This window comes from Macrobrachium rosenbergii, chromosome 54 (genome assembly GCF_040412425.1).
Source record: "Macrobrachium rosenbergii isolate ZJJX-2024 chromosome 54, ASM4041242v1, whole genome shotgun sequence".
Lineage (NCBI taxonomy): Eukaryota > Metazoa > Arthropoda > Malacostraca > Decapoda > Palaemonidae > Macrobrachium > Macrobrachium rosenbergii.
In genome coordinates, this window is record NC_089794.1 from 38,617,913 (window position 1) to 38,642,844 (window position 24,932).

Sequence of the window (24,932 nt, forward strand, 5' to 3'; positions counted from 1 at the left end):
CTACAATGTAGGTATTTGTCGATTAGAGTATACAGTTACTGTATTTCACCAACGTTTCTCCCAGTCCCAACTGAGTATGTTCACGGCTGAGGATAGGAGTAGAGTGATGTTGATGGTCGGGTCTACTCAATATATATTTGGGGGTCAGCAGGGGGTAGGCCTCATGCTGAATTTTGATTGGTCGAGGCAAGTTGCTCGCCACCTATTGTCTGGTGAAAGCTTTCTTCAGCCAACTTTTCAGGTATGAAGGTCACGCTGCTGCAGTCTCACTGACCAGCAGGATAGGGATGTGGCATCACTGCCCTGGTGCTTGACATTGCGTGACATCACAGCCCGGTGTTCTGCGTCTATTCCCTATTGGTGGCAAGATTGTTCTTCTGATCTGGTGTTTCTAGGCCGGGGGTGTTGCTCGTTCTGGTGTTGGTCACAGGTCTTGGTATTATTGTCCTTCTGATATTTGTAGGGAGGAAGAGCACTTCCTGAGTCGTTTTCAGAGAGGGCTTCTCTTGCTGGATGAGGAGCACCTCTAGTAGTCATAGACGTCCCAATTATTGTGGTGTTCTTGATAATTCCATCACAGGAGATGGCATCTGGTGTGAGTTTCTGATATGGATTTTTATTGCTCCTTCTTGTGCGTGACATGAAATCCTCTTCGACAGTTTCATAGTGGTCATACCAATGTATGAGCCGAGACATCCATGGATGGGGCATTAAAACTGGTAGACCACATCAGTTCGTTTCAGAGGATCTCTTGTTGGCGGGGTTGGGTTATTTATCATGATTAAATCTCTCGAGCACCGATTTTGATAGCAGACGACAAGGTCCAGCTTGGTGTCAACTACAGTGGGGAATAAATTTTCAGTTATCGTACCATTGATCCAGCGCTGCACGTATTTCTCTGTTTACTTGCTTGTTGGAGTACCCGCTGTTAATGAGACTCTGGGAAACACGATCGGGTTCTCAGTGGGTGTCCTGCCAAGTAGAGCAGTGAGTAAGGGCCCTCTTCACATAGGTCTTGATGGTGGTGTTCTTAGACCTCGCAGGCCACTCGCTGTCTCCATTCAGACAAAGGCCTAAGCTAGTCTGCTTGGCATAAACAGATGTTCCTGGGCCATCTTTGGTCTTGTAGATAAGGACGTCGAGGACGTCGTAAAAGACAAAAACAAAAAACAACAGCAACCCCTTTTTATATTTACAAGCAAATTTACAAAAAGAGTCACGTGAGAGAGAGAGAGATGCAGTACTTTCCCCCTTGAAGTCACAAGCATTACTGATACTGGCCTAACTCTCACGTCTGTATAAAAGTTGCCATTAGTGAATTTATAGCATATAGAAGTATTGGCACCTTTGTTTCGAATCATTATTACCATAACAGTGGTTGTGTGTAATTCTGCTTCACACTGAAGCTCAATCCGTCCACCTCCCCAAACCTGTTTTACTTCACACTGAGGATCAATCCATCCCTTAAGGATTAAAATAGGGTCTTCTGCCATTATTATTATTATTATTATATTATTATTATTATTATTATTATTATTTTTATTATTATTATTATTAATTATTATTATTATTGTTATTATTATTATTAATCTTAACATTTGAAAATTAGTAAATAATTTTTTTATTATAAAAAATGTATTTAGTCATGAAAATAACATCAAAATATACTAATTAGTGAATATTTCTCAATGAAAAAGTCCACGAATTGCCGATTTTTTTGCGAGTAATTAATAGATATTTTCCAAAGGAAATCCCGCGAACAGGTGAGTCCACGAATTGTGAGAATGCGAATAAGGGGGGTTTACTACCGTTAATTATTTCAGTCCTTCTTAACAAAGGCCCGTCAGCACTACCAGTGGCACCTGTGGTTTTGGAGTTGGGAGGGTGGGTAGAGCTCTCGGCTAGCATGCTGTTGGCCCAGCGTTCGACTCTCCAACCGGCCAATGAAGAATTAGAGGAATTTATTTCTGGTGATAGAAATTCATTTCTCATCATAATGTGGTTCGGATTCCACAATAAGCTGTAGGTCCCGTTGCTAGGTAACCAGTTGGTTCTTAGCCACGTAAAATAAATCTAATCCTTCGGGCCAGCCCTAGGAGAGCTGTTAATCAGCTCAGTGGTCTGGTTAAACTAAGATATACTTAACTTAGGTAACGGTGAGTACGTGGAAAATGATAGTGTAGACGCGAACAACTGAAGCACCATCCCTGACCGAGGCAGTTCATGAGCGAGCTATATATTCAAGCATGGGCACCTGTGTGCTACATACTTAGCAGTTACCAGATGCACACAAACATCTGCATTGAACTAAACAGTTAATCTCCATGCCAGATGTTCTGGTGTATAAGAGGAATTTATTTCTGGTGATAGAAATTCATTTCCCATTATAATGTGGTTCGGATTCCACAATAAGCTGTAGGTCCCGTTGCTAGGTAACCAGTTGGTTCTTAGCCACGTAAAATAAATCTAATCCTTCGGGCCAGCCCTGGGAGAGCTGTTAATCAGCTCAGTGGTCTGGTTAAACTAAGATATACTTAACTTTGGTGTATGGCTTATGCAGTAGAATGTTGATAGTTATGGAGCATATGGTCTGCAAATCCCTGGGATGTATCTGATATGTATGTACGATGTACCGTATTATTCCACAGGGTTGACAATGGCCCATGTTATCTGGCACAACTGTGCGCCAGTACCTGACCAATCACAGTGAATGATGGACTTCACTGCTTCAGCTGTGCCCACTGTTAGCAATATACCCTTTGAATGGACAAGAAACCTGACATTACACCTAACTGAGAAATACAGGGAACATCCCTGCTTATAGCAGGTAAAATGTGCTGGATACAAGAAAAAAAATCTAAAAACAAGAAGGAAATCAATGCTAAATGCACCTTTGAAACAGTCAAGAAAAAACTAAACACCTTGCATAGCCAATACAATAAGGAATCGAAGATGTTTGTGACATCCAAGAAGTCAGGTGCTGGCACTGATGACGTATATGAACTCAAGTTGTGGTGCTTCAAATACCTTGAATATCTCAGTGACGAAGAAATTCAAAGAGAGAACACATCATCTCTTGATACTCCAGAAATGGTGAGTGTATACCTGAGTTGGTTAAAGATGTTCAGTTTGAAATATTAATGTAAACTTGCAACATCCTTTTCCCTACTATATTTATAATGATGCTGCTTCAATTAGGAAAAGAAATTTACGTTTGAAAATGTCATGGTTTTATTAACCTATATATACATGTACAAAACATTTACAATGCAATATTTTCATGTGTTTCATTAACCACAAAACATTACACAAGTCACTTAATGACAGGTGTACTATAATACAACAGACATTGTAACGCATACACCCGCAAACAAAAATAAAGGTAGCAACACTGAGATATGGATAGGGGAGAACGTAGGGGGAGTCAGCACAGTATGACAGGCAAACTGCTGGTCAGTGGTCTCTGCCATGCTTCACCACCATCCTTCAAAACTGTTGAGTTGCATGCTCCAGCACCTTAGGTGCCACTAATAGTGTAGACGGACCTTAGCCCTTAAGGGACGGGCTAATTACATATCATGCAACCACCCAGACCAGGCAAACTTTAAGATTGGCCAATTCAAGAAAAAACACATCAATGGAAAGCGAAGATGTGCATATAATAAATGCACATGTTATAAGAAAAAAAATTCTAAAAAATTTTCCCTACCTTCTACAGGAACCTGAAAGTGACTATTTACAACCCTCATAAATTTTACCAAGTAGTTACATGTTTTTTCTAATAATTTATTTTATTTTATTTTGTAAAATTATAATTAGAGCTCACACAGTATCATAACACATAAGAAATAAAATCAGTAACAAATTCTGAGCATATTTGTTGTAAAATATTTATGTAAATTTACCGAGATGGGGAAATGCAGTAACTTTTTTTGGATTTATACATGTTTTTTTTCTAATATTTCTTTGCAAAATTACAATTATAACTGACATCATATCATAAAAGATACGAACTAAAACCAACAGCAATCCCTCGGTATATTTATGAGCAAATAAATAAAAAGGTGTCATAGGAGAGAAAGGAGCAAGATATTCCCCCTTCAAGCAAAGAACAATACTAAATTCCATGAGACGTCCACGACTGAGCTGAGCTGAGCTGAATTCTTTAGTTGCCACAATTCATTTATGGGCCATTGATGTATTGGAAACTCTTTCCCGCTCGATACAGCCAAATCGTATGGTGAGTAATATTAATACTCCTCAGAGGGAATCTGTCCACCACCCAAAACCCGTTTTAGATCCTCTATTGAGGGGATCCATCCATTAAGGATTAAGAAAACAGCAATCAGCAGGTAGCACTGCATGTCAGTGGGCAGGTCCCAGCATCTTAAGTAACAGTCTTTTTCTTCATGTGTGTGAACAAGAGTTCCCTATATTCTTGAAATCCCAGATGCTACCTACATTTTTTGCTAATCAACTCCTTTCCACTTTTCATTTTTTAACAAATGAACCTGTTTAGGTAATATGTTATTTTCCAAAATCAAAATTTCCTCACACAACTCTTTATACTAATCCCATTATGTTCTATAAATTAACTCTTGACATTTCAGTCCCCATCCAAAGGAAAATAAAAGTTAGCCAACCAAAATGAACATACTGAAGTAGGTTCACATGGTTCCCAGCAGTAAACCTCATTCTTCATGTCACCTGTGTACAAAACACTGTAGTGAAAAATCAGGGAGGTTACAAGGTGAAAATTTGCAGTACTATAAGAAATGGGTTTGTATGAATAATTATATATATTCTATTTTACTGCAAAACCCACTACAGTACTGTACTTATAATTAATCTGAATCTAAATTTAAGTGGGCAAGATTAAGTTGAGTTCCCAAGCTGCAGCAGTAGTTTCTAAAGAAAAGGCAATTTACAATATTTTAATCAAATAAAAATTACATTTTTATATTAAAATAAAGTTTTATATATACTTACCAAATAATTACATAGCTATTAGTTTCTACTTTACATGGCAGCTCAAAATTTAAAAATTGCGGTAGAGCTCTTTTGTTTTGGGTATAGGTAGCTTGCCCCACCCACTTTCGGGAAGAATAGGTACAACACAGCTAAAGAGCTCAATTCGTTTATGCCCTCTGTCTATGAGAGGGGAGGAGGGAGGGCTCCGATCATGTAATTATTTGGTAAGTATATAAAAAACTTTATTATAAAAATGTCATTTTTATATAAGTAATTTACCAAATAATTACATAGCTGAATCCCACACTGAAAGGAGGTGGGATAACATGGACATATACTACTCAAAAACACTCAGAGATGGAGATGAATTTGAAACAGAAAATTAGCTAGCATCGTGAAATGCTTGTTGTAACCTTACCTTGTGAGGGAGCTACAGCAGGTAGATACTTCCTCTGGTTGGAGCTCCTCTCAACCTGTAGTGGAGTGGCGGTAGAGCCAAGAGTCGCCTCTACTCTAGTGGGGGCTTTGCAACACAGGGGTACATCACAGGTTGCCAAAGCTTACAGTCCAATAAAAACATATACTGTATATACCTACAGTATATATGTGTGCCCTTGCCTGGGTGCAGTACAACAAAATATGACCAGATAAATTTTATCCTACACCACAATAAAAAGTAATCCAGCCAGACCAGAAAAACCAATGACTGGTGGGCACTCACAACACAGTACCCCCTGACTTCCCAAGAAAACGTTACTCCAGGACAGTGGATTGAAGAACTCGAAGGCATTCCTCCTATCATACGTCCCCCAATACCATGCCAGCTGCGAATAATGGGCCTAATGTACTGCATTTTTTATACATTGTTTCAATATTGCAAAGGTAAAACATAGTGAAAACTGACTTGCATCTCCAATACAGTATTCGCGTTCTCATGTTTTGTGGACTCACACATTCGCGGGTTTCTCTGTGGTACATGTCTAGCCATCATTTGCGGAAAATTCGCCCATTCGCGGTATTTTTCACTGAGAAATATTCACTAATTACTGTATTTTCATATAATTTTCATGAATAAATGCCCTTTTTGTGATAAAACTATTAAAATACTCAGGTATAAGCATTTTTACAGGGTTTTTCTTGGTTTAAGCTTTCAAAATGGGCAGTTCTAAGTGTTTTTAGAGGGTTTTAAGCATTCATGGTTTGACCTATTCACGGGGTGTGGGACGCATCCCCGCGAATATGGGGGGTTCACTATACATGGATTGCAAGATCATGGAGAGAGAGAGAGATTGCGCTTGAAGGCCAACAAGGTGGCAACTGCCCTTATTTCATGGGCCTTAACTTTACACAAAGGCAGGATATCTTCCTGAACTCTCAAGTCTGATTCGGAAATCACAGTCCTTAAAAAGGAGGTTAAGGCATTTTTGGATAACAGATGTCCGGGATCCTTAACAGAACACAAGAGATTCTGGGAGGAACCTCTAATTCTTTTAGTTCTCTCCAAGTATACCTGCAGTGCTCTTACTGGGCAGAGCACTCTCTCTTGATCTGCTGGGCCTAGGATATCAGCCAAGCTCTTGACCATAAACAAACGTGGCCAGGGGTTAGAAGGGTCTTCATCCTAAGGTCAGGGAGCATACTGCATTCCCTTGAGAAAAACTTACCTTCCTGTGAGGGGCATGTACTTCACTAACTCTTTTAGCTGTAGCTGAGGCCATTAAAAATAAAGTTTTCCTCATCAAATCCCATAGTGAGGAGGAGTCCAAAGGTTCAAATGGAGGGCCTGAAAGCCATTTAAGAACTACATCCAAGTTCCATGTGACCGTGTAGATTTCTCTTGCTTAGACATATTCAATGACTTAATCAAATCACTAATATCTGGATTTGAAGACAGGTCTTCCCTATGTTTAAAAACAAAATTTAACATCGCCCTGTGTCCTTTGATGGTGGATGTAGCCAATCCTTTCAAAGACCTCAGGAACAGTAAAAAGTCTGCAATTTGGGCTACAGATGTTTGAGAAGAGGAGATATTATGCTCTCGGCACCAGCCTTGAAAGACTGCCCACTTAGCCTGGTAGACTGCAGCAGAAGATCGGCGCCTACGTTTCGCAATTGCTTCTGCAGCCTTTTTTGAAAACCTTTCGCTCTGACAAGCTCCCTGACAGTCTGCAGCCTGTCAGAGCGAGAGTAGATAAGCCTTGATGAAAACGGTGAAAATGGGGCTATTTGAGAAGATTTTTGCTCTGAGGTAACAGTCTTGGGAAATCTACTAGGAGGCCGAGAAGATCTAGGAACCATTCTTTGTGTGGCCAAAAGGGAGCTACTTGGGTCATCGAAGTGTTGTTGTGGGTGATGAACTTCTTCAGCACTTCCCTCACCATGCTGGACGGAGGAAAAGCGTAAACGTCTAGATCCAACCAATCCTACAGCATGGCATCTGTTGCCCATGCCTGAGGATCCGGAGCTGGGGAACAAAACAGAGGGAGACGATGGTTTCCTGAGGTTGCAAACAGGTCTATTGATGGCTTTCCCCACCATTTCCACAGGTCGGGGCACACCTGTGGATTCAGCATCCACTCCATCAGTAGAACCTGTTTGCCGCAACTTAATTGGTCTGCAAGGACGTTCACCTTGCCCTGAATGAAGCGGGCCACAACGCTGGTACTGTTGTCTTGCACCCATAAGAGGAAGTCCTTGGCTGCTTCGTAAAGCAGTGCAGTCATGCTGTCCAAATGGACCGCAACTGTTCTGTTGAAGGTTTTTGCTGCGAAGAACTGAAGCACTAGATGTATCGCCTTCAGCTCCTTCATGTTTACGTCAAGGTTCCTTTCAGCTGGAGACCACATGCTGGAAACTTCCATGTCGTTGAGTAGAGCCCCCAACCCAGATCTGACTCATCTGAATACAACAGTAGGTTGGGGCTCAGCAGAAACAGTGACTTTCCTGTTGAGAATCTGCCCTCTATCAGCCACCACTGAAGGCTCTCCTTGATTTTGGGGGTGATGGGGAAGACAAACGTGTTTGGGAAGTTCTTCCTGCACCAGCTGACCCAGAGGAAGAACTGCAACACTCTGGTGTGCAATCTCCCCAATGGTACAAACTTCTCGATGGAAGACATAGTTCCCACGACGGGCAAGAGATGAAGTCTTGGACTTTTCTGGCAGTTCTGGATTCTTTACTGGGATGGCAAAGCCTGAAAATTCAGAGAATCAATCTTTATCCCCAAATAAAGAATAGATTGAATGGGAACTAGTTGGAATTTCATGTAATTGATTAAAAGCCCCAAATCTTGGGCAAGTTGGAGCGTCTTCTGAAAGTCCTCTGTGCACTGGGATCTTGAGGGGGAGCATAGGAGCCAGTCGTCTAAATATAGACATACAACACAACCCCCCGCGAATAGCTAAAATTGAAGAATACTTAAAAACCCTCTAAAAACACTTAGAACTGCCTATTTTGATAGTTCAAACACAAAAAAATCCTCTAGAAATGCTTATACCAGAGTATTTTAATAGTTTTATCTCAAAAAGTGCATTTGGTCATGAAAATGTTATGAAAATACAGTAATTAGTGAATATTTCTCTGTGAAAATACTGCGAATGGGCGAATTTTCCGTGAATAATGTGTAGATATGTTCCACAGAGAAATCCGCATATAGGCGAGTCCGAGAATCATGAGAACGCAAATACAGGGGGTTTGCTGTACATTTATTCCCACTAGATGTAGCAACTTTGCCAGAGGGGCTGGGATACAAACTTCAGATACTTCCTGGAGTCTGGGTGTACTGCAACATGGAAGTATGTGCCCTGCATATCAATCATCACCATCCACTCTCCGTGATGGAGGCTGACAGGACTGATTGGTTCATTTCCATTCTGAACTTTGTTGTTTGATTAAGAAGTTCAAAGCAGTGATGTACAGGACAGGTCTCCATCCTCCCGATAACTTGGGAACGGCAAAGAAGCAGTTGTAGAACCCTTCTATGCTTCTCAAGTAGGGCTGTTACTTTTCGAGACAGGGCCGAAAACCTCTCCGAGCCTATTGAGTAGGCCGTCAAGTTGATGGGTGAGGTTGCTAAGGGAGGTTTCTCACTGAAAGGGATCTCATACCCCTCTTTTAACACTTTTAGAAGCCAAGGATCTATGCTCCTGGCCTTCAATCTGCACCAAAAATGGAGGAGCCTCGCTCCCACAGGGACACAAAGGACAGGGTTCTCACTAGCGAGGGGTGGGTTTGATTGAGTTTTCTTGGAAGGTCGTACTGACCGGAGATTGGTCCTTGATTGGGATTGAAAGTGGCCGCTGCTTCCTCAAAAGGGCTGCTGAGACAGAGGGGAGGCTGTCCTAACAGCAGTAAAAGTCAAAGGAGCTCGGGCTGGAACTCTAGTCCTCTTGGTGGACTGTGCGAGCAGGTCTTGAGCTGACTTCTTTTGAAGTTAGGCCATCACTCGTTCCAGAGTTGCTTGAAGGAACAGACTAGTCTTGTCTAACGGAGCGAATAGGAGGGACGATCGCTGAGAGGGAGTGACCCCTTTAGTGGTGAATGAGCACCAAAAGTCCCGCTTCTTCAGAAACCATTGTAAAAATGGTTGCCAACTCATGGGCGCCGTCCCTCACTGCTCTGTTGGCACATGAAAGCACCCCTAACCAATCTACAGCAAAGTTCTCCTGCAGAATGGAACAACCTTCTATCTTTTTGGCAAAAGCCCCTACAGTCCAATCGAGGAAACTTAGGACCTCAAAAACCTTGAATGCGTCCTTGATGAGGTGATCCAACTCTGAAGCAGTGAACGAAATCCTAGCTGAGGAGAACACCGAACGACGTGTTGCATCAATGAGGCTGGAGAAGTCCCTCTGAGAGGAGGCAGAAACTCCCAAGGAAGGAGATTCCCCAGTGGAGTATGACATATACTTCTAGGAGATTCCCCAGTGGAGTATGACATATACTTCTGTCATATTAACCAAGAAGGGGCGTACAAAACGCTGCTTAGCCCACATCTCTCTTCTCTGACAACCAGTTGTTGTTGCAGGCCAAAGCTTTCCTGGAGGAAGAGGAAAGCACCATCTGAGACAGCCTGGGAGTCCCTGCAGGATGACACATCATGAAAGCAGAACCCAGAGAAGATGGTGTCGCCGGAGAGGAGGAGGATGGGTAACATACTAAAAAGAATCTCAAAACACTGAATAATTCATTGTCCATTGTTCCTCATCCAAGGGCGACATAGGAGGGTCCGGAAGGTCCTGTGACACTGAAGCTGGCTTCTGAAGGAGGCTCAAAATGTTGTTGAACCAACATTGAATAGGCACCAAAGATGGGTCCTCAATAACAGGAGAGATCATACCTGTCATGCTAGATACTGACTGTCCTACCTGGGGCACCGAACGCTTCACAGTAGGTGGGTGAGCTTCAACGGAAGCGCTCACAGAAACAGGACACTCACACACTGAATGAAGGGACACTGGACACTTAACAGATGAGAAGCATTTCGCGGACACTGGACGCTCGGTCACTTGGAGCTCATACAATGGGCGCTCGGACACTGGGCGCTCGGACACTGGGCGCCCATACACTGGACGCTCATACACTGGGCACTCGGACTCTGGGCGCTGATGCTCAGACACTAGGCGTTCATAAGATGGGCACTTGGACACTGGGCACTCATATGATGGGTGCTTGGACACTGGGTGCTCATACACTGGCACTCGGACATTGGGTGCCCATACACAGGACTGTCATACACTGAGCGCTTAGAACCTGGGACCTTGGACACTGGGCGCTCAGACTTTTGGCACTCAGTGGACACTGAAGGAACATGAGGAGCTTGACCAGTAGACTCCCAAAAACTGCATGAGGGGAGCAGACTGTGAACCCTCTCCATAGCTTGCTTACGGACAGGAGGCAAGTCATCTTCTACTGAGGAGCCAGGTATTTTCAATGGCCTTGGTACACTGCGCTTTTTGACCCCGTTAGAGTCTGAGTTGCTTGACGACAAAGTATGCACATCCAAGCGGACGCCTTTCCAGTGGCGGTCCACCAAGTCCTGGGACTTACGGACAACAGGCTCAGTTGAGGAAGCGACTACCTGTGGGCAAACCCCACTGACCTCCCTTGGAATGCCAGTTTGCTTCCTCCCAGGTGAGCAAGGGGAGTTTAGCAGGGACCTTGGTCTAGGAGCATCGGTGGGACAAGTAGCCACCCCCTCTACTAACACTGCACTCGGCACTGAGCTTGCCAACACCAACACTATTAAGTTTGTCCATCAGGACTCTAACAGAATTCCCAAGCCGGGAAACAGTATTAACCAAAAGATCAAACTTCTGATCCACACATGCTTCTAAGCTGGCAATGGCATTGGGGTTGGAAGAATGGGAGCCAGGGATTGGAGTAACTGGAAAAGTCAGAGGACTGGAATATGAGAAAAGGCAGTCACAGGTGTTGGAGGGATAGGTAAATCATCAACATCTACTTTTGGAGAATTATTTGACTAGCAGTAGCTCTAGCTTCAGCCCTACCAGTTGCCTTCCTCAGTCTGTCAAGAAGTTTTTCCAAATGAGAATTCAAAACCTTCCACTTCCCTTTATCCCAGTCTTTGCATTCATCACAATTACGGTCTGGTGAGCAAACTTGTTCTCTACAAGAACAGCAAATGGCGTGGCTGTCATATTTAGCCGACGTGAGTCTGGTCTTGCAGCCTTTACTGCAGTACCTAACACTAGACAAGCTAGAGTCTGACATAATAGATCAAACACAAAGTCAAAAAAAGGAAAGTCACAGTTGGAAAAGTCTTGAGTATTAGCTAAGCTAATTAAGATTAGCACACTACCAAAAACACAGAATACTTCACAAAATGAAGAGAAAATCACACCCATCCAGTGAAAAAATTAATCCAAAGACCTGCTCAACAACCAATGTTTAGTCATTGACCGGCAGAAACAAACTGAACTCTTTAGCTGTGCTGTACCTATTCTTTCCCAAAAGTGGGTGGGGCAAGTACCTACACCCAAAACAAAAGAGAGCTACCGCGATTTTTAAATTTTGAGCTGCCATGTAAAGTAGAGATTAATAGCCATGTAATTATCTGGTACGCTACTTATATAAAACAAACTGATCTGATAATCACCGTTGAAAGTCCATCTGAAAATAATGACAAGGTGATAGTGATAACATCCTTCTCTGACAGCTCTCTACGAGACATCAAGTAACTGAGAAAATTGAACTTTCCTTCTTCAAGTCTTCCTTCCTCTAAAAGGTTGCTAATCTCTCTCATTGTTTCTGTGATAAACTGAATGGAGACTCTGTAAACAAATTTTAAAACTAAAAAAATTAAATAAGGGATTTTGACAACGGAAAAATCTATTTCTGGGGGAAGACCTGTGTCACCCAGTGAAATGGTTCCAATAGCACACATTTCTAGGTATAAATATTGCTAAATATACCAAAGAAAAAGCTATCCATAATGCCAGGGTTACTACCCCTGGATCAATCACCACAATGGTGTCGGTATGCACGAAGGGGTGAGTGGTAGCCACTATCACAGATGCTTCGCCCAACAGATTTCTCCATTCTCAAAGCCCCCAACATGGGTGGGCCGTAAGATAAAAAAATTACTTGTACTTCAAAGTAATGAATGCATTTTTTGTTACAGTAAGCAGACTATGACTGCTCAAAGAAGTTTCATATATAACTCTCAGTTATCACCAAACAAATGTACAGCCTGTAATCAGCAAATATAGCTTGACTTATTTTCACTGTTACTGAACATCATCAGCTTTTATAATGGCCACCCTTACTTAAACCACATCATCCTTCCTTGCAAAAAACTCACACACACTCACAAATCCATTACATTTATGCATAGAATATTCAGTCCCTATAATACACTGATCAAGAGTTTTAAAAAGTTAAAAAATAGATTTTTTAAAAACCTCAGTAATCATATCAAACCCTCATTTGCAGTCTCAACATCCCCAGATGCACTGTTTTCGTCTTCTATACAAGTGTGATCATTTACCTCTGCACCCTCTAGACCTCATGACAGGCACTGATTTCTCTCCTTATCATGCCTGTGGTATTGTGCGCAGCTCAACCAGAATCTCTCCAGCACTATGCTTCCAGCTACAGTATTTTGATAATTTTCAGTCATAAGCATTCAATAAATTCCCATTCTCCATAATTTCCTCTCTCTTTTCAAAGTATTTATTTTTCATCTTTCCCTTGGGGAAGATGAAAAGGAAAGCTTATAATCCTGAATTATTTCTATGACTGATGGAAAGCCAAATACCTGACCTCCATGACCCACAACCAGAAAACACCTCCCATTGAGCAGCAGGAGGGCAGCATAACTCCAACAAACTAGGATGGTCAAGTAATCAGCAAATCAAACAGGAAGCTGATATAAAAAAGGAAGCTGATATAAAAAATCTATGTAGAAATTTTTATTTAGTTTCATTCCCTCTCATGATGTAAAGCTTAAGGATTTCAAGTGTATTTTTAACAATACACTAAACTATACTCAACAAAAGGTTCTTATTCTATCCCAATTATTATTACTCTTGTACACATCTGCCTTCATCAGTGATGTTGTTTGTCATCATAATTATTCTTGTACGTATACTCTGTAACCCATGGAAATTTCACCAAAACCCAATGTAATCATGAAAAAGAACAAAAGAGCATGAAGAAGAAAGTACTCATTTATCTGATCTGAACGTATTACCACCAATACAATCAAAATAATCTAGTAAAATGCTAAACATTGACCTTAAAACTGACCTTGGATTAAATTCTGAAAACAACATTTTATCATTTATTAAGTGCTTTCTATAACTTTTCAAAATCTAAAATAATTTTCTCAGGAACACAATTTTACAAATCATTTAGATTAACTCGGCATTCCTATCCCATTGCCCTCTTCACTGTTTTCAACCATGCTCCCTTGGTCTACCCCTCCCATACCCTCTCCTCTGAACATTTTTCAACCATGCTCCCTTGGTCTACCCCTCCCATACCCTCTCCTCTGAACATACTTCATCCTCTTCCATCTGCACTGCCTCACACTAAGATCAATGGGTTCTACTCAAGTTACTTCTCATTCTCTTACCAGTACTCTTTCATACAACCTAAATTCTTGAAAGTCTTCTCAAGAATTTATTCTACCACTTCCCATTTGACACAAACTATATGTGCCATTATTTGTGTCCACTTATTATAAAAAAAATCACATTACAAAAACAATAATCCAACATGCTACAAAGAAGGATCAAGCACCTTACCCATAAAAGAAATCCTCAATGCCATGTAACTTTTGATACTTTGGAGTCTGGAAGAAACGGTACAATCGCAGAGAAAATTTTAATTCAGCAGACAACTGGAAAAATAAACAAAAACAAAACACAAAATTATATTTCTATCACCACAAAAAAATAGTACTTAGTGCTTCCATTATTATCACTATTATAATTTAGTTTGACAAAAACATCAGGTAATTTCTAAATTCTCATACGGGTTACCTGAAATGCATGTTCCTTAGTGGAAGGTAAAAATTACAGCAAGGAAAAATGAAAGAAAGTGGACAGCTAGGTGGGAAAAAACCAAATGAAATGTATGGAAATTAAAAAGCAGCAAGCAGTGCAGCTAGGTGCTGAAAAAATGCTAAAACAAACTCTAATGCTGTCTACAGTACTCTGTTTAAGATTCACTGCAAGCAGTACCCTACTTCAGGGATGGTTCTTTAATGTCTATTATGAGCTTGTAATCCTATCATTATTCAATATGCACATACAGTATAGGGATAACCTCTGTTGTCTGCCTATATACAAATACAGAATACTTGATTCTAAGAGAATATTTTCTGTTAAATTACATCCTCAAAGAGTTTTACAAGAACACTGACAAGCTATTTGGATAAAGTACTAACAATTCATAACTGCTAGCCCTATGAGAATGAAGTACTCTAATGCCAATTTCTAATCAAAATGTTATTTTCATGAAAAAAATAAAGTTTCATGTATACTTACCAGGTAACTACACAGCTATAGTTCTAACTCGTACTGCAGCCTTCATTTTAAAAAATTATGGTAGTGTTTCGAAAGTCTAGTGTAGGTGATAAGCCCCACCCACCAACGGGAATACTGGAAACAACTTAGCAAAAAACCTCATTCAGTTTGTGCCCTTATGTCCATGAGAGGGGAGGGACGGCTCCAATCCATAATTACTTGGTAAGTATATATGAAACCTAATTTTATCACGAAAATAACATTTTTACATAAGTAACTTCCCAAGTAATTACATATCCGAATCCCACATTGACAGGAGGTGGGATGCATGGACATATTCTACTCCAAAACATTAAGTTATGATAATGACTTTGAAATAGAAAAGTTGCCAGCATTGAAGACAATGCTTGTCGTTTCTTTATTTGGCAAGAGAGCTACGGCAGGTAAATACTCTCTGGTTGGTGCTGACCTTAACCTGTAATGGTGTGACAGTATAGTCACGGAGCACCTTTACTTAGATGGGAGCTTTGCAGCGAAGGATAAATCCAATGGCTAACAAAGCTTACAAAAGGTGTCCTTGCCCTGGGTGCAGTACAGAATAAAAAAAACCATACAACGCTTTCACCTACACTGAAAACAACACACCCCATCCACTGAGACTGCTGGGTACTCCAGAAACACTGTAACCCATGGCTCCCGAAAATTCAACATCCTATTCAAGGCAAAGGGATAGTAGGAGAAAAGAGAGATTCCTATGTTTCCTCCCCCAATACCATGACAGCCACTGATAATAGTCCCAATTTTCTAACACTGTTTCAACTTCTTTCAAATTATGAGATGAGAAGATCGGTTAGCACTTCCAGTAGGCCAACTACAGAATGGAAGTGAGGGACATATGTGCCTGAAAGCTAATATGGTAGAGACTGTCCTGAAGTCATGAGCTTCCACTTTAAAAGTAGGCAAAATACCATCCTGAAACTGATTGCGCGCCTCAGAAATGAAGTCTCTGACGAAGAAGGGGTTGAAAAGCCGGACCTGTCAGCCACTTCAATACTACATCCAGGTTCTAGGAGACCAGATCTTCCTTTCCTGGCTTAGACGTATCAAAAGACTTGACGAGGTCGTTAAGATTTGGGATTGATGCAATATTCAGGACACCTGTGTTTAAACACTGAACTAAACACAGCTCAATACCCCCTTAATGGTGGAGGACGAGAGATTCCTAGATCTCCTCGGATAAAGAAGCAAATCTGCAATTTGGGTCACAGATGTCTCAGAAGAAGAGATGTTGAGTCTGAGACACCAGCTTCGAAAAATCGCCCTCTTAGCCTGGAAGACGCGGCTAAGAAATCAATGCCTGCATCTTGCAGTAGCCTCTGCAGAACGTCTTGAAGACTCTTAAGCTCTGACAAGCTTCCGGATAGTCTGAAGCCTGTCAGGGCAAGAACGGACAACCCTTTGTATCTCTTAAAGTGAGGTTGTCTGAGTAGACACGGTTTTTAGCAGAAGGAGTTTCAGAAAGTCCACCCACAACTGTAGCAGGTCCTGGAATCATTCTTTCATGGGCTAGAAAAGGGCTATGAGAATCATCATAACATTGTGATGAGCCCATGACTTGTTCAGCACTTCCCTGACCATGTTGAAAGGCAGAAAGGCATAGGCCAAGAGGGCTGCTCAACCTAGAACCGAGGAGTCTGAATAGAAGTCTAAGTCTGGGCTCAGAGGACGAAGGGCTTTCCTTCCGAAAGACTATGTTCAGACCGCCACCATGCCGGTCTGGCTTGATTACTGGGTTTACGGGAAATGCGTAGGTGTCCAGCTGTGTTTTGCTGTCCCACTTGGCCTAGAGGAAGAATTGCAAAACTCTAACAAGAAGTTGAGATTTAAGTACCTTCTACTCTTGCTAACCATCACATTTAGCACAAGTTTCCTCCCTACTATATTTCTGCCCCCTACATTTACTGTACTGCAAATTGTACAAGAATCATATGAAGACTGATTACAGTAATCTGGTGTGCAACTTTTGCTACAATAGTGAAAATAGGTGAACTTGAATTAGACATAATAATAACCAAAGAACTAGAAAAAATGATCCTGCAAGTTATTAAAGCTTGAAGGTTACTCAAATAAGCAATAATATTTCACCAAAATCCAGTCATACAACCAAAAATCAGTAGACAAAAGCTGCAGCAAACCCCGGGTGTTACTCGAGAGCTGGCAGAAACAGAATGAGGCTTTCTGCTAAGTTGTTTCCAGTACAGGCAGTCCCCATTATCAGCAGGGGTTCCGTTCTGAGGGTGTGATGATAACTGAAAATCGCCGAAAACCAAGAATTGGTGAAAATTTTCGGGGCTTATCAGCGCCGAAAAGTGCTGATTTTCGGTTATTGGCGACTCTATTAGGTATGTATTGGTGCCAATATCCAATCATCGGCGCCGATTAGTGTAAATCAGTGATTTTCGGCACCGAAAATTGCCAATTTTCATCGCTAGACAAGCCCCCTTAAAGCCAGATTGCCGTTAACCGAGCCCGCCATTAACCGGGTACTGCCTGTACTCCCATTGGTGGGTGGGGCTTGTCACCTACATTAAACTATCGAAGTGCTACCGCAATTTTTAAATAAAGGCTGCCGTGCAAGTTACAACTATAGCTATGTAATTTCTTGGTAAGTTACTTATATGAAATTTCTATTTTTTTAAATAATTTTTACAACTTAAAACTACTCATCCTATTTTGTGATTTACCACTCCTCTAAGACAATGAGCATTCACTCTACAGTGAACAACGCTACTTCTTGAAACTGTTTAATTCTAACACACTTCAGATTTGGAAAAGCACACTCAATACTGTTATGCAAGGTAATCTCTTTTTCTAAACTTATTTTATATATAAAGTCTTCAAAACACATTAACCCTTTGGTGATCCAATGATGTGAAATCGCGTCAATAAATTTTTTGCCGCAAGTGCTCCAATGACGCGATTTCCACGTCATCCGTGAGTTAAAAAAAAGTCATCCAAAGAAAACAAGGACTTCGCCATTGAGTGGGCAGATCTTGGACCTACAAGAAAACGTAAACAGGAAACCGATAGGTATTGCACATGTACCGCAGTCCTCCCCCAACTCAAGCACTTCACCTCCTGTTTTGACCGAGTTCAGTATGTGTTTTTAGTGCTCTTGCGTTTTTTGCTTTGTCATCATTTATCTGCATTTGTGAAGTGCTTTCGCTTTTGTTATTGTTATAAAAGTGTTTGCAAGTGATTGTTGAGTATTTTGAATAATATTTCAAGTGTTTTTCAATAAGATGAATAGTGAAGAATTTACCTTTTTTACATATTTTTCTGTCTTTCAACAACATTTCCATCTCTCAGCTTCAATTGCTCAATTTTTTCTGGGAACACTTATTACTTTTATGTGGGCTATTTACAGAAAATTTATTCAGCTTTCCACGGCAATTTTCACTTTTTTCTTAGCGTTATTCATTACCAAGTAATCACGAAAAATGTAAGCGTAAATATGAGCACTAGAGAACCCAGTCGAGCCGCGTAGTTCGGCCTAGGGTTTACAAGTACGTAAATAATTTTTTCTATGTCTGTTTGTGCATCTGTAAACAACTTCAATGTCCATGTATTATATATCATTTGAATGGCCATTCTTTGTACTTTATTGTGCTGAATAGCAAAATGTAAAAATATCAATGTTTCTATACAAAAATCTTTAGCAAATAACTGACTTTACGTGAAAAAACAAAACTTACGTCTTTGAGCTTCAATTGCTCAATTATTTACTGTGAACACCTATTGATTTTAGGTAATATATATATAGGAAATTTATTCAGCTTTCCATCGCAGTTTTCACTTTTTTTTCTAGCATTATTTATTACTGAGTAATTATGAAAAATGTCAGCATACAGTATATATATACACATTGAACGTAGTAGTTCGGCGGAATTTATGCATGTGTAGATAATTTTTTGTATACCTGTTTGTGCATATGTAAATAACTTCAATGTGCATGTATTATATATCATTCGAACGGCCATTCTTTGTATTCACTGTGCTGAACAGCAAAATGTAAAAATATCAACGTTTCTATATAATAATCGTTGCCATATATTTTCTTAGAAAAAAAAAAAAAGATTGTCCATAACCTAACAACTGCTCAATTTTATTTTAACAATAAATATATCTTTCTTCTGTGCATTTTATAGGAAATTTATTCAGCTTTCTAATGCCTCCTTTATTTTTTTCTATCTTTATTCCTTACTTAGATACGATACGAAACGTCAACATAAGTAGGTTGGAATATCTGAAAATTGCACTACAAAAAAAAATTACCATTTTTTAATCGGTAACAGCTAATTAGCAAACATATTTATAGCAAAATGATTGCTTTCACGTGAATGTTCAAACATTTCCACGCAATTTACATATAAAATAAACTCCCCAAACCTAATTATTATATTTTTCATGATTATTTAAAAAAATATCTACGATTTTCCTTAAAAATTTTACGTTCATCACGTCTTTTTTACTATTTCTAAGCCTTGCAAATTTTTTCTGATTGCTTTAGGAAAAAATTCAATCATTTGCCAACATCATAAAACAAACCAGAAGCCTGTATCAATTTTTACAAAGAAACTTTTCTGAAAAAGCCCCACTTTTCCATCCACGGTATAAGTCACATACTGGGTAGCGCTACAGGGACCCCCGTAAGCGCAAGAGGGTTAAAGGCAAGAGGGATGGCTCTGCAGTCTATCCTCCCTTGACTGACAAATTCTTTATCCAAGAGGAGGTTTAATGAAGTACCTAACTCTGTTTATTCCTCTTTCAGTATTCAGGAGCTGGAGCAGATGTTGTGGTGATGCTTATCAACAATTAGATGGCCCAATTGGTAGGAATAAGGAATGAAAGATTCATCATTGCCTCCAAACTCACACCACATAAAGGGCCTCAGTGAAATTTCACACTCGTGTCTTCCCTATATTTTCCCTGCCAAATATCAACACTCACCTCATACTCGTAGTTCTCATCCACATACGTCTTAATCTTCCAATTCTTTGGGTTCCCATGGGAGCCCAGCTCAACTATCATGTACTGTTATCTTGGAGTGATGTTAAGGTCATGGCCTACCCATTTCCATTTCCCCTTCATCATCACCTCATCTACATACAGAACTTCGGTAATCTCTAATATGGTATCTTTCATTTTATTCTGCCATCTGACTCGCAAAAGGTTATTTTCCCAAATCAACAATATCTTATGGAGAGTTTCACTGTCATACCATTGTACAGCATTACAAATTGTACCATTACTAACATACAATCTTACTTCCAGCTATTTCAGGCAAGCTAGCTGGCATATAGAACAGAATTTAGGCCAAAAGCCAAGTGCTGGGACCTATGAGGTCATTCAGCAATGAAACAGAAATTGACAGTAAAAGGTTTGAAAGGTGTAACAGGAAGAAAACCTTGCAGTTGCACTATGAATCAACTGTTAGGAGAGGGTGGAAAGTAAGATGGAAGAAAGACAATAAGAATGGAGGTACAGCAAAAGGAATGAAAGGGGTTACAGCTAGGGGCCGAAGGGATGCTGCAAGGAACCTTAAGTAATGCCTACAGTACATTGCATGGGGTGTACTGATGGCACTACACCCCTAAGGGGCCAGAAAAATTGATTTTCAAACATTATTCACCCTGCCCACTGTTCGATTTACACTTTTTAGGCTCTCACTAAATTCCATTTCCAGAGAACCTGTACATAGTATTATTGATAAAAATATCACAGATGAGGAGTTTAATGATATTTAAGATTGATTATGGTTGTAAATTTCTACAGCACCACACACAGAATCCACTGCATGACACACAGGAAGGGCCCTGTCCACAGCAATGATAAGTCTATTATTGAAGTGACTTCACAGAGTACCAGACCATGACTGGTCTCAGCCAACCAAGTATTTCCTAACATATATTTGATTTTGGATTCCTGGAAGGTCAAAAAACTGTATTAACAGAATGACACAATCTAAAACTCCTCTTGGGAAAAGTGTGATAATACAGTAATGTTTTCACTTTTATTACTGATACAGATTTTATCACTATTGCTGTTTAGCCTGCAACTCAGGAAAAAGATAGTAGAAAGAGTCAAAGTAAATATTCCCAATACTGAAGGACAAGTTTACTGATGTAATCACCATTAGGAGACAGAGGACCCATGAAAATATTTGAGCTTTAGGCAAGGTTTCTAACAACATCATATTGTAAATTTGAATTCTGAGGAGAGGAGGCTGAGGAAATGATCATTGGATCCATAAGGCCTGCAGTTTTGAACAGGGTAAGAGTGGCGTCTGAAGAAGCCTGGATCATGAGTTGTCTCCGTGTCAAGTACAGCAATGAAAGACAGAATCTGAGATGGTTAAGTACAGCAAGGGAATGTCCATACATTAGGTAAAGCAAAGATCTATTTACAAAAAAAAAAAAAAAAATTTGTTTTAAAATTGAAATTTATTTTAAAACTGACTATTCTCACAAAAACATTAAGATGCACTTCAACTACAAATAATAAAAAGCTCAGACATTCAAAACTATTACACAGTGTTACCTTGAAGATTTCAATGTTTGCTTCAACCAGTTTCTGTGCTAGTTCTCCTCTGTCATCATTGCAGAAACTTCCCAATGACTTCTCAAAACAGCACATACCAGCAGCTAAAGAAGTCAATGCATGAATCAGAAATCAAATGACAAACTTTTATCATGCATACCAGGTAAATCAAAGTCAGAAATACTGAATGCTAAGATACCTGTCCTGAAAAAGATATGACATCTTTAATACTACACTATCAAATTTGAACTTTTGCAACAAGAAACATGGTAACCCTAGTTACAACTACAGCAAACATTCCTTACTCCTGGGATCTATGGTTGGTAACCCCAGCTTAGGATATGATTCAAATTCTTAAAGAGGAAATATGATATCCATGTCAATTAGGAACTTTAGCTAAGCCAGATATAGTAGTTCACCACATACATCTCACACAACAGTTAAAGAAGCATAACTAGTGGATTTTTAAGAAGAGAGCTTTCAGAGAAAATGAAATAGAAACAAGATACAAAGGCAGAAATTTGGGTAAGCAGAAAAAATAGGACTCAAGGGATACCTATATCAAAAATAAAAGCTTAAATGTTAAATACTGTACATAGCATGTACACTCACATTCAAGTATCCACTTTCCAACAAGGAAATGCAAGCCTGGAACGACTCCGTTACTATCAACCCTTTCCTGAATTAGATCCACAGCTTCTTTGGCAACACCATCCTGCAGAGGATAATAATAGCTAACTTCCTTGGGGCGTAACATCATCTGTCGAACAGCATGGCGTAACTTGTACCAATCTTCTCCATTTCTGTAAAGAATAAAAGGTAATAATCACAAAGAGATTATAAGATACATATCTTACAAGTGTTCCATACACAAAACAGTATTTTATGATCCACCTCAAGCAAACCTTCTTTTCCAAAACAAATTCTAATGCTTGAAAAATCTTATTCAATTCTGATTGTAACAAGTAACAATTATTAGGAGAAAACCCTTCCCTCATTCCATGATTGTCTTTGACCAGATAATGGGGAGGAAGGCAAGAAGTACACAGTTAAAATATGGAGAGGGACTGGAAAACAGTCACAGGATGAACTGACACTGATAGCAAACAATACTGTATAATAATAAGGACATTCATGACTCTCAACAGTATACGTAGACATGACATACTGAAGATGGTTCAGAGTTGGTGTGTCAACCAGACTGAGGGATGGATTGCTAATTCCTTTTATTTGTGTGGGGCAAACTAACATAGTATTGCTGTCTATCTTGTCTCACACTAAAAGCCTTTGTGATAAAATACTTTTCATCTGATTTTTGTCTGATTTTTACTAATACTGTACACACACAGTAAAATTTACTTACTGACACCTGAAAAAACCCTCATATGGAATTATTCCGTCACTGACAAAATAAGCCATCATCACAAACAGATTTTGTAGCTTCAATTTACTATGACTAGCCTAATCTTTAACATTCACTTCAAATGTCCTCTACTTAAATAAATTCTAGAAAGTCATTCACCATTCTTAAACCCCTTTAATGGTCCCAACCCAAACTTCATCATACAAAAAGAGCCATCCCACTTTCCATACAAAAAAATAAAATTGCCTGGTCCCATATACTGTACCAGTAACTCTCTCTCTCCTGCCTTCCTTTATAACTACCCACGCTTTCAGAAAAAGAAGCACATCACAGACTTCCCTTTGGAATACCTTCAGAATGTCCTAGGTAGTCTGGCTTATACTGTACTAATCAATATTATTGTTGACACAAAAGTCCTGATTTACTTGCCAGTACATTCTCAAATTGGCTTCAATGGCATCATCAAATTTGTAACAAGCCTCCATATGAGCACTTCCAAAACTTTCAGCACTGTGTATGTATTAGTTCAACCAGAACTTGTTCAGAGTTCGTATAAGCCACACTGAAAACTTTATTATCATTTGCAACACAAAACCTTTTGTAAGGAGTTGATCACAATTTCCTCTCCTGTTTGAAACTACCAAAACCTCTTCATTTCTCCAATATTCTATTGCCAGCTGCATTTTCTTAAGCAATAAATTTCAAAGATGTACAAAGTAAGATTGAGCCCTATGAATTTGACTCTCTCCTCATTTGTCTATCTCTCTATTTATGGGGCTATCTATCACTCTCATCTGCAAACTAGGGTCCTTTCTGTCAATCATGAGAAATACTTCTAAAGAAGATATGTAGCTTTTCTTGTAAAAAATAAGGCAAACTAAAATTGCCTTCTTGATACCTACTAACAAGATAGCCATTCAGAAGTTCTCCTGAGAGTCATGGATATTTTGCATATACTTTCGAAAGCTGGATGGACATAAAAAACTGGCTTTCTTTGTCATATACTTAAATGGGTTCACACAATTGTATGCACAATCTTCAACTTTTCTCCTCTTTATTCTGACTAATTTTTAATCATTTTATAAAATAAATTTGTTCAAAGACATCACCTGGTCACATTTCTAGACTCTCACAGGGCTCTAAAGTAATCCTTGTGAAGATGTAAAAGCTCACATTACATGAAATTTTTAATGTTAAAATCAATGATCATTAGAGTTTGTGCGTCAGTGTCAAAGGGGAGAGAGAGAGAGAGAGAGAGAGAGAGAGAGAGAGAGAGAGAGAGAGAGAGAGAGAGAGAGAGAGAGAGAGAGAGAGAGAGAGAGAATTGCTTTAAAGAATACAGAGGTGGGGGATCTAAGTAACTACATATGCAAGGAGTATGACTCTGACTGCAAGAGAGAGAAGGAGAGGAGAGAGAGAGAGAGAGAGAGAGAGAGAGAGAGAGAGAGAGAGAGAGAGAGAGAGAGAGAGAGGCAAGGAGTGTGAGTCCGACTGCAAGGAATCACATTCACAGAAAGTTACACGGATTAGAATGAAGCCCAAAGCACCAAGGCAAAGCACTCCAAAATCCTAAGGTGCTAGAACAACACCAGTCATGCAAAGAGTCCTGCCAAGAAGTCCAAAATTATCATCAACATACAATTTTTGGCAAAGTTTGTCGCAGTAATTAGCTTACAGATACAGGCTCTGGATCTAATGGAGTTCCCAAGCTAATAAAATATCAAACCAAAAATCAACTTTTATCAAGGCATGATGATTTTGGTAGGTGCAACCTTTCACCTCAATAAAAAAAAAAGCTGTTTTTTTTTCTGAAGCTAAAGAAATGACTGGCAAGTCAAAATAAAAGGACAATACACTGGAGTGCAACTAAAATTCAAATTTTTAATCCTCTCTCTCATGAACAAAAATATCCATTACCATCATTAACATTATTACAGTACAGGTTATTTTCATAAATAGTGTAACATGACATAAAAGTTCCACTTCAAGATTCTCAAAGGCTTCAA

General features: G+C 39.7%; 1 protein-coding gene across 5 annotated transcripts in view; it reads right to left on the reverse strand.

The window, feature by feature from the left end:
• LOC136834992 (probable cytochrome P450 CYP44) overlaps positions 1-24,932 on the reverse strand; it is a 144,239-nt gene that overhangs the window by 63,584 nt on the left and 55,723 nt on the right. For all 5 annotated transcript variants that reach the window (XM_067097987.1, XM_067097988.1, XM_067097985.1 and 2 more), the window contains 4 exons: positions 22,176-22,366; positions 21,564-21,667; positions 14,241-14,335; positions 12,089-12,263 (listed from right to left, as the gene is read on the reverse strand). In XM_067097987.1, the coding sequence (XP_066954088.1) occupies positions 12,089-12,263; positions 14,241-14,335; positions 21,564-21,667; positions 22,176-22,366 (565 nt within the window). The remainder of the gene's footprint in view (positions 1-12,088; positions 12,264-14,240; positions 14,336-21,563; positions 21,668-22,175; positions 22,367-24,932) is intronic.